This window comes from Hippocampus comes, unplaced genomic scaffold, assembly GCF_001891065.2.
Source record: "Hippocampus comes isolate QL1 unplaced genomic scaffold, H_comes_QL1_v1.1 scaffold261, whole genome shotgun sequence".
In the NCBI taxonomy this organism is placed as follows: Eukaryota; Metazoa; Chordata; class Actinopteri; order Syngnathiformes; family Syngnathidae; genus Hippocampus; species Hippocampus comes.
In genome coordinates, this window is record NW_017805824.1 from 5,513,357 (window position 1) to 5,524,403 (window position 11,047).

Here is an 11,047-nt window from a genome sequence, read left to right on the forward strand (position 1 = left end):
TTCGGTGTGTGTGTGTGTGTGTGTGTGTGTGTGTGTGTGTGTGTGTGTGTGTGTGTGTGTGTGTGTGTGTGTGTGTGTGTGTGTGAGATACTGCAGCTGTTACCCGTGGATATGCTTCAAACAGTGTTATACAATAAAGGTTATTTCCTTGTCTGTATCATCAGTGTTTTGTATTATTCCGGTTAATTGTGGCCTGGTGGGAGAGCAACTGAAAGGCAAGGCAAATTTATGTGTATTCCCCCATACATATAAAAGGAGTGCTTTACCAAGTCAAAGAAATTATATTTAAAAAACAAGATTAGATGAAAAATGAGAACATTCTAACACGGAAACTGGATTAAATATTTTTTTTAAACCAGTAATGCGACAACACAAGAACAATGGCAGATTATGAGATGGAACTTTGTCAAACAAAAGAGGAAAACAAAAGACAACCTCAACTGTTGGACGCTTTTTTCGAGTCTCAAAATGAGTTACACATACCAAATTTGTGCACTTTCAATCTAATATGTTTCTTTCAGTTTTACAAATATGTTTTACAAGCAAAAATGGGATTACGTTTTATTCAATAAGTGCATCCAATTCGATAAATAGACCTCAAACTTTAAACTTTATCGGTCAAGTCCGAAGTTCTGTATAAAAAAGTCAAGGACGTTAAGCGAGTCAAGTCAATGGATTAAGCAAGTCACAAGTCTGAATATACAATCTTGCTCAGGTGTTGTGTGTGTGTGTGAAGATGGCTGCGCAGAAGGTGCCCTTGTAATTTAGTAGATTTGGACCATATTTTCAAAGAGGAGTTGGCCACATCAAGATCTGCCACACTGATTGATTTTTACATGTTTTACAAATTTATTTTTACATGTTATAGTTGTATTAATAGTGTGAAAAGTTTTAACTTATTTATCTTGGTCTCATTTTTTTTTATATGACAAAAAAAAATGGCAAAACGTGTGGTTGTCATCTTGTGTCCTCCAGATGTTAGCAAAGAAGATTTTCATCCTGAGCAGTCGGAGCAGAGCTCCCGGGTGAAAGATAACTAGGAGGATGGGCGGGGATGGCAGGAGGAAGATCACCTTCAGGGCTTCCCTGTGATAAGTGTCATTTTGAAGACCGAGGGGGATGATGACAAAGGTTTGAAGTCACAGCTACATTCCAGTCAAAATGAAGAGATCACAGCAATTAGCAGCTCAAGGCAACGCATGACAACAGAAGGTGATGGAAACCACTGTGGAGCATTAACAGCAAACAGATGCTTAACTTCATTATCCGATAGTGGTCACACAAAGTATGGCACTGCTGATAGGCACTTTAAAGGTGATATAACATGTCCCACGGAAAATATCCACTTAAGATGTCTTGAGTGCGACAAAACTTTTTGTACCAAGTACACTTGAGCGGACATGAGAAAGCACAGAGAAGAGAAACATTTTTCTTGCTCGTTTTGCAATACAACATTCTCTCAAAAGGTAAAGTTGGTAACACACACATGGACACACAGTGGAGAAAAACCCCATTTTGTGTTTAGTCTGCAACAAGAGTTTTCGTGATCATTCAGCACTGGTTCAACACAAGAGAACACACACGGGTGAGAAACCGTTTACATGTTCTGTGTGTGGCCAATGCTTCTCGTTCAGGTCAAATATGAGAACACACATGAGAACACACACTGGAGAGAAACCTTTTGTCTGCTCAGTGTGTGGTTTGAGAGTAACTCAAAAGAGTAGTTTAACAAATCACATGAGAACACACACTGGAGAGAGACCTTTTGCCTGCTCCGTATGCAACAAAAGTTTTTCTGACCGCTCAACATTGGTTAGGCACATGAGAACTCACACTGGGGAAAAAGTGTTCAGTTGCAGCGTGTGTGAGAAGCTATTCTCTCAGAAGGAGAAGCTAAAAAAACACAGGTGTGCTGGAGGGAAATAAAGTTGCGGGACTTTGAAGAGACTTTGGAACAACATCACCACTCATAACTAAGAAATGTTATGAAATAAATGCCCAAGAGGCAGATGACTGGTGGAGAACCAGGAAGTGAACGGTGTGCAGATAAGTATGAGAGTTGGTCCGGAATTTGTCAGTTTGGAGACCGTATTGTTTCCGAAATCCTTCCACATTCCCAAAACATGCATGTTTGCTTCATTCAAGTCAATCAAAAAATGGAGAAGTCTGATGTTGTTCTTTATTATTTGCGAAAGAATAGTTGATCAAAATGTAACGAGTTTGCTCAGGATTGCTTTGCAGTATAACAGTGGAGGAAAACACCACCTTTTTGTTCGTTATATTTTTTGTGTTCCAACTTTACTGGTCAGGCCCACTTTACACCAATTCGGTGTGCCAAAAATTTTTGAATAGCACGAGGAAAGTCAGTTTGTTTGAATAATTTATTTCAAAAAGTGAAATTTGTATGTTGTATTAGTTCACCACACACAAAGTGAAATATTTCAAGCCTTTATTTGTTACGATTTTGATGATTATGGCAGAAAGACACAATGAGAATTTTTTTCATGTGACAAACAAGAAAGCATTTTAAACACAGAAATATTGGCCTTCTGTCAAGTATATTCAAGTACTATGCCGTCAGTACTTTGTTGGTCCTCCTTTTGCATAAATGACAGCATCGAGGTGGCATGGCATGGAGGCGGTCAGCCTTTGACAGTGTTATCAGAATCCAAGTTGCTTTACTAGCATTCAGAATAGTCTTCATATCAAGGTTTCTGTTCTTTCATCTTCCTCTTGACAATACCCCAAACATTTTCAACAGGTTTCAAGTCAGGAGAGTTTGCTGGACAATCAAGTACTGTTATTTCTTGACCATTGGTACATGTATTGATAGTGTTGGCTTTGGGCAGGTGTCAAATCCTTCTGGAAAATAAAACTGTCTCCAAAAAGCTTGCCAGCAGACGTAAACATTAAGTGCTCTAAAATTTCTTGGTAGACAGCTGCGTTGACTGTGGATTTGTTCAGTCAATCGACCCACACCAGCAAATGACATGATCCTCACCATGTGCAGGAGTTTGAATGAATGCTTGGTTTATTTGTACAAAGAAAAGTACATTAATTGAGAAATAATAATTAACCATACCAAAATTTGGACCCGGCATATAGTATGGCACTGCTGATAGGCACTTTAAAGGTGATATAACATGTCCCACGGAAAATATCCACTTAAGATGTCTTGAGTGCGACAAAACTTTTTGTACCAAGTACACTTGAGCGGACATGAGAAAGCACAGAGAAGAGAAACATTTTTCTTGCTCGTTTTGCAATACAACATTCTCTCAAAAGGTAAAGTTGGTAACACACACATGGACACACAGTGGAGAAAAACCCCATTTTGTGTTTAGTCTGCAACAAGAGTTTTCGTGATCATTCAGCACTGGTTCAACACAAGAGAACACACACGGGTGAGAAACCGTTTACATGTTCTGTGTGTGGCCAATGCTTCTCGTTCAGGTCAAATATGAGAACACACATGAGAACACACACTGGAGAGAAACCTTTTGTCTGCTCAGTGTGTGGTTTGAGAGTAACTCAAAAGAGTAGTTTAACAAATCACATGAGAACACACACTGGAGAGAGACCTTTTGCCTGCTCCGTATGCAACAAAAGTTTTTCTGACCGCTCAACATTGGTTAGGCACATGAGAACTCACACTGGGGAAAAAGTGTTCAGTTGCAGCCTGTGTGAGAAGCTATTCTCTCAGAAGGAGAAGCTAAAAAAACACAGGTGTGCTGGAGGGAAATAAAGTTGCGGGACTTTGAAGAGACTTTGGAACAACATCACCACTCATAACTAAGAAATGTTATGAAATAAATGCCCAAGAGGCAGATGACTGGTGGAGAACCAGGAAGTGAACGGTGTGCAGATAAGTATGAGAGTTGGTCCGGAATTTGTCAGTTTGGAGACCGTATTGTTTCCGAAATCCTTCCACATTCCCAAAACATGCATGTTTGCTTCATTCAAGTCAATCAAAAAATGGAGAAGTCTGATGTTGTTCTTTATTATTTGCGAAAGAATAGTTGATCAAAATGTAACGATTTTGCTCAGGATTGCTTTGCAGTATAACAGTGGAGGAAAACACCACCTTTTTGTTCGTTATATTTTTTGTGTTCCAACTTTACTGGTCAGGCCCACTTTACACCAATTCGGTGTGCCAAAAATTTTTGAATAGCACGAGGAAAGTCAGTTTGTTTGAATAATTTATTTCAAAAAGTGAAATTTGTATGTTGTATTAGTTCACCACACACAAAGTGAAATATTTCAAGCCTTTATTTGTTACGATTTTGATGATTATGGCAGAAAGACACAATGAGAATTTTTTTCATGTGACAAACAAGAAAGCATTTTAAACACAGAAATATTGGCCTTCTGTCAAGTATATTCAAGTACTATGCCGTCAGTACTTTGTTGGTCCTCCTTTTGCATAAATGACAGCATCGAGGTGGCATGGCATGGAGGCGGTCAGCCTTTGACAGTGTTATCAGAATCCAAGTTGCTTTACTAGCATTCAGAATAGTCTTCATATCAAGGTTTCTGTTCTTTCATCTTCCTCTTGACAATACCCCAAACATTTTCAACAGGTTTCAAGTCAGGAGAGTTTGCTGGACAATCAAGTACTGTTATTTCTTGACCATTGGTACATGTATTGATAGTGTTGGCTTTGGGCAGGTGTCAAATCCTTCTGGAAAATAAAACTGTCTCCAAAAAGCTTGCCAGCAGACGTAAACATTAAGTGCTCTAAAATTTCTTGGTAGACAGCTGCGTTGACTGTGGATTTGTTCAGTCAATCGACCCACACCAGCAAATGACATGATCCTCACCATGTGCAGGAGTTTGAATGAATGCTTGGTTTATTTGTACAAAGAAAAGTACATTAATTGAGAAATAATAATTAACCATACCAAAATTTGGACCCGGCATATTGAACAAATGCTATTATAATAAAGGACTTTGTAAAAGCTCAACAGAGTGGTTAGTTTTCATTTTTTAACACGCCACGTTGACACATTTTGTTACGTTTGGCTGAGTTCCTGACAAAAAAAGTCCGTTTTAGTTGATTCTTTATTGCAAAGTATTTTTGTTACGATCCTTATATTGACCTTACTAGGTCATCGCGTCACAAGGCATTTCTGCTGCAGCCGTCATTTTGGTAAGATTTTTCGGCCACAAGAGGACCTCATAGCATAGACCATCAGCGCTCTGATGGTAACGGAGTCTTTTTTTTTGTTTTGTTTGTTTGTTGTTTTTAGAGTGACTTCATTTGATGGGACGCTGCTGTTTAATTTGTCCAAGTGGGGTTGCCGTATAACTTCCTTTACAGTTTTACTTCCGTGTATCACCCAAATCCGCTTCACGAAATAATTTTCCCGAATTTGTACTCAACGTACTTAAGCCTCGACACATGACGTCCCATCAGTACTGCAGCCTTTATTAAATATTCGTGTCCGGATAAACACGCGTTGGTGTACGTTAAAGCGAATTCTCCAGTTACCTTAGCTTAGCCTGCTAGTCACTCACAAAAAGACGCGTTTGTTCGTGACACGTTGAGATGCAGAAATCAAGTGTGAATATCAATTGATTGTGATGGTCGTCTGAAAATGTGTGCAAAAAGTGTGAAAGAGGAATACGGGAAGGAACTTTCTGAAACAAAAGACGAGAAAAAGCCACAACGGCAACTACTTGACGCTGGTTTCAACAAGCCTCAGGATGACTCACACAGGGCAGGTAGGTTTGTTCACTTGTACCGAAAGTCAACATTTATGAACTAAGTCAACAGGACACCCGAGAGTGACGTACGTATAGGACAAAATTAACCATTCCCCACTGTTAACTTTGTGTCTTTGATAATAATTACTGACAAACATTTACAGTCGGCCACCAACCGTGATTGGCCGACTTCTGTAGGAAAGTACATGATCGGCATATGTCGATCAATGCCTGCCTATCATTGCCGATCACACATCACCCGCAGATCGTACTTTGCAGCCTGCAGCCAACTGTAGGACCAGCCTGTGTACAGTGTAGCTAGCGTCCTCTCCTCTTTCTTGAACACTGCACATGCAACAGACCAAACCATGAACTGAATCATAATGTACGTTATGTTTGTGCATTTTCTGCAGTGTGAATTCAAAATAATGTCCTGTTATTTTATAATAAATGGATGGAAATTTGAATATAACGTTTTTTTTCATCTGATGCATCAATTAATCAAATAAGTAATTGAAAGATTAATTGCTTTTTAAAAAATAATCCTTTGTTAGCAGCTCTAAAATTTAAAAATATGCAGTTAATCTACAGTATGTTCCCCAACTGATGTTGTGGGGATGGCGCGGCAGGAATTTGACAGAATAGGGCTTGAAGTATTGTAAACAAACATTTTAGCTAAGATGACAGTCCGTATGTCCGAATGATTGTACTATAAATTAGGTGGTGTCTGTCTAAACAATAAGACACAACATCAAAGTCACAACATTTAGACTTCCCTAAGCAGTGTGTGACTTTGCCAAACCACATGTTTGTCTTCTTGTGTCTTGCAGTTGTCAGTGAAGATTTTCATCCTGAACCAGAGCACCCTCACATTAAAGAGGAAGAGGAGGAGGCTGATGTCAGCAAGTTGCCATTCACTTGTGTCATTGTGAAGGTTGAAGGTGATGATGATGATGATGATGATGAAGAGGAAGGTGATGGAGACCAATGTGCAGGATCACAAGCAGACAGCCTCTTAGCTCCTGTAACAGACAGTGACAACAAAATGTCTGACTCTGATGATGAACACTCAAAAGCTGATATGACATGTCAAACTGATGACAAACAGTGGGAATGCTCTCTGTGTGACAAATCCTTCTCTGCGAAAAAAAATCTGAGAAGACACATGATGCTCCACACTGGCGAGAAACCTTTCAGCTGTTCGGATTGTGGTAAAAGATTTGCGAGTAAGGCACACTTGAATAGACATGCAAGAACACACACTGGAGAGAAACCTTTTTCCTGCTCAGTGTGTGGTCTTCGAGTAAGTCAAAAGATTAATTTAACAAATCACATGAAAACACACACCGAGGAGAAACCTTTTGCCTGCCCTTTTTGCGGGAAAGCGTTTCCTCGCAAAGCACATTTGAACAGACACACAAGAATACACACGGGAGAGAAATCCTTTGGCTGCTCAGTCTGCACCTTAAGTTTCAGTGAACGTTCAAGTTTGGCTAAACACATGAGAGAACACACTGGAGAAAAACCATTTTCCTGCTCGGTTTGTAGTAAATGTTTCTCTCAGAGACGCGCTTTGACAAGACACATAAGAATGCACACTGGTGAGAAACCATTCACTTGCAGCGTGTGTGATAAAAGATTCCCTCAAAAGTATCAGGTTAAGAAACACAAGTGTGTTGTTGACAAATACAGCAGTAAATGAATCTGCAGAACTTAGATAAACTGTGTTGAAGTTTGAGAGGGTGTGATCGAACGGATACGTGACCATGAATAAATTATAATGGTGGGAAGTCAGGACCAGGTAGGCTCTCTCTGATGGCCTCAATACCATCAGTGGCACTGACCTACATTTACAACTTTGGTGAAAATATGTTCATTTCTTGACAACAGTATATTTTCTCCATTCTCTAGTGAGTGTCTTTGACTGCCCAGCTTCCAGTAGTGTGCAATCATTATGATCTGCCCACAGTCTGGTGGTGTTAAGAAGGGGATGAGGTTACTTTATTCCCCACTGAAGGCATAGGTCTGAAATGTGGGACCCGGTTGAATTCATGACAAAGTATTTAATAAATGTTGATTTCTTGTTCATGAACATTCTTGATTGAGCTCTGCTATTCATGTACCTGTTGCTATGATCATTAAAGTTGTGACCACCCTGAACAACTGGTTGCCAGCTAATTGCAGGGTACACAGACAAACTACCATCCACACTCACATCGCACTTCGGGACGATTCTGAGTTTTCAATTAACGTGCCATGCATGATTTTGGAATGTGGGAGGAAACCGGAGTATGCAGACAAGGAGAGGACATGAAACCTCCACACAGGAAGGCCAGAGACCGGAATCGAACCCTCCACCTTTGTATTGTGAGAAAGCAACAATGACGTCATGACTATGCCTATAGGCGGAGCAAAAAGGAAAGCGAAGCGAATGAGACTCTATTCCCAAGTTTATGTGCACATTCTTCTCTTTCTCGCATCATTCTCTTCCCATATCATTTCTACGTTAACGTCGTTCATACTTAGTGCCTAAAAATTAGAGTCGGATTCGTGCATCTCGAGCTAGCTTAGCATGCTAGCAACGAGTTGCGAACAAAGAAGACGCGGAAGGAAGGGACATACTTTGCGCAGAAGACATAAAGTGTGTTTCTGTGAAAATGTGTAAAGTTGAAATGCTGAGAGCGTTGCTGAGTCAGCGACTCAGTGCGGCCGTGGAAGAAATATTTGGAGTGTTTGAAAGAACGATAGCAGAGTACGAGGAGGAACTTTCTCGGACAAAGGAGGAGAACGAGCGACAACGTCAACTACTGGAAACCGTTTTCAAGAAGACTCAAGATGAATTGCACAGAGAAGGTCGGTGCCTTTGTTTTGATTACAGCCACCTTTATATTAATGCTCTGAAGGCCTCACCTCGGGCCTTCGGTAGAATGAAGCTAAGCGATACTGCGCATGCCTAATAAACTGTTCGCCATAACGGGAAGGTATGTTTATGTATGGTGAGAATTCAATTCCTCAACCTTTATTTAAAAACGTAGAGCTAAATCAGGGTAAGCACTTTTTCATTGACGCAGAGAAGCCATACGACAGAAAAAAACGACAGGTGGGGTGAACTGAGATCTTTCTCATGTGAAATATGCGCCTTGGCCCATTAAAAGTTGGGAAACACAAGGCCGGAACACCAAGTGGTTCCACTCGTAGATGCTGATAAAATTTAAAGGTGCCACTGGTTGAAAGCAAAAACAGGTGTACTAGTGGCATGTGGGTCTTTCAGTTGAAATGTTCCTTGCTAAAATCTCTTCCTTCCTGTGTTGTTCTCCTTTCTTTCCCTTAAAGTTGCAACGATTTTCTGTGGGTACTCTGGCTTCCTGCCGCATTCCAAAAATATGGATATTAGCTTGATTGAAGATCAATATTGCCATAAATGTGAATATATGTTTGACTGCTTGTTTGTCTATATGTGGCTGGGCACTATTCCTGGGTGTAAAATCATCATAGTTTAGTATGGCTTATATTTAGGCAACAAGTGTTGGAATGGATGGATTTAAAAAATAGGTGACCCAAGGGAAGTTATTTTCATGCTTTTTTTCCTGTGTGAGTATGTTGAAACTTCTGAATAAATTCTGTTAGCGAGTGGACATACTTTGAACAACATGGCGACAGTTGACAACACTTTAAGCCAACCTGATTTTAGGGATGGGTACCTTTCACATTTGAATTGGTTCGGTTCCAATTCTTGGTGCCTGAGAATTGATACCAGTACTCAATGGTACCAGATTTCTATATTTTTGTTCTGTGGCTTGTGGCAAAAAAAGTTAATTTATTTTAAAATTTAAAAAGCAATTCAATTTAACAATTATTTTCCATGTACAAAATTTGACTAACAACTAAACGTCATGATTTTAAAACAATTGAGCCAGAGGGTGGAGTAAAAATAAAATTACAATATTTTACAATGAATAAAGTATGAATCATCCAAACATTTAATTAATATTATAAAATGCAAAGTTCTGTCCAATGAACAACACAAGGAATGAAGTTAAACAGTAATACAAGGGATGAAGATAAATTATTGTATTAGTGTTATCTTTGTTCCTTGCGCTGTTGTTTTTCAAGAACGCAAGGCCTGCCGCATGCCAGGCGATTAGTTCAAACCCACCTTGGACTGAAATATTTGAAAAAATTACAGTTGGAAGAGGATGTGAATGAGAACAAAGAGAATAAATGGCATCAAATTCATTATTTGAATGTATAATTTGGGGATGATAGTTGACAGTATATTTACTGTTTAAATTATTAACATGGGCATTTCTAAACATTTTTCAAGGAGAAATCACGTACTCACATTTTTTTTCGAGTCAAGGCAGAGCTGTGTCCGTATTAGTGTATATCAGCATCCACCTAACCTTAAAGAGCAAACTAAAAACAATTCTGTTCAATATCATCTCTTATATGTCACTCGTGATGCATTTTTTTTCTGATTCACTTTGATGCCGTTTGCAGATACAGGAACAGGAGAAGGCGTTGACGTGATCAAGGAACTAGAGCCCCTACACATTAAAGAAGAAGAGGAGGAGGCTGATATCACTAAGTCGGCAGTGATTCAAATCACTGTGAAGAGTGAAAATAATGAAGATAAAGGGCAAAGTGAGCTGAACAAACAGGATGAGAACCTGAGCAGCAGTTCAAGTCAAGTCATGTCTACAAAAGGTGATGGAGACCACGGCAAAGGATCACAAGTAGAAAGCCTCCTTGCGCCACTTTCAGATTGTGATGACATGATGTCACACTCTCCTTACACTGATGATGAACATTCCAAAGGTGATCTGGTATGTCACAATGACAACAAACATGTGAAATGTTCCCAGTGTGACAAACTATTTTATGACAAGTCAAATTTAAACAGACACATGAGGGTCCACACAGGAGAGAAACCCTTCACATGCATGATTTGTGGCAAATGTTTTAACCTGAAGGACTCTCTTGTCCGACACACAAGGATCCACACGGGAGAGAAACCATTTAGCTGCTCAGTGTGCGGGAAAAGATTTTCAATTAAAGGAACTTTGAATATACATGCACGAACGCACACCGGGGAGAAACCATACCACTGCTCAGTATGCAATGCAAGTTTTAGTTGTCATTCCGGACTTGGTCAACACATGAGAAGACACACTCGCAGAAAAGCTTTTGTAACGTCACCACCTTCAACATCTATGATGAAAGAGGCAGGGCCATGAAGCTGTTCACCTTTTCCGTGTGTGTGTGTGTGTGTGTGTGTGTGTGTGTGTGTGTGTGTGTGTGTGTGTGTGTGGTGTGTGTGTGTGTGTGTGTGTGTGGGTGT

At 39.8% G+C, this 11,047-nt stretch overlaps 2 protein-coding genes across 2 annotated transcripts; both read left to right on the forward strand.

Moving 5' to 3' along the window:
* The first annotated feature begins 5,314 nt into the window (after positions 1-5,314).
* LOC109525811 (gastrula zinc finger protein XlCGF42.1-like) lies at positions 5,315-7,866 on the forward strand. Its single transcript, XM_019886593.1, has 2 exons — positions 5,315-5,724; positions 6,537-7,866. The coding sequence occupies exons 1-2, from the start codon at positions 5,598-5,600 to the stop codon at positions 7,406-7,408; spliced, it is 999 nt and encodes a 332-aa protein (XP_019742152.1). The 5' UTR covers positions 5,315-5,597; the 3' UTR covers positions 7,409-7,866.
* Positions 7,867-8,085: 219 nt separating this feature from the next.
* LOC109525812 (zinc finger protein 33B-like) lies at positions 8,086-10,991 on the forward strand. Its single transcript, XM_019886594.1, has 2 exons — positions 8,086-8,559; positions 10,207-10,991. The coding sequence occupies exons 1-2, from the start codon at positions 8,364-8,366 to the stop codon at positions 10,941-10,943; spliced, it is 933 nt and encodes a 310-aa protein (XP_019742153.1). The 5' UTR covers positions 8,086-8,363; the 3' UTR covers positions 10,944-10,991.
* The last annotated feature ends 56 nt before the right edge of the window (positions 10,992-11,047 follow it).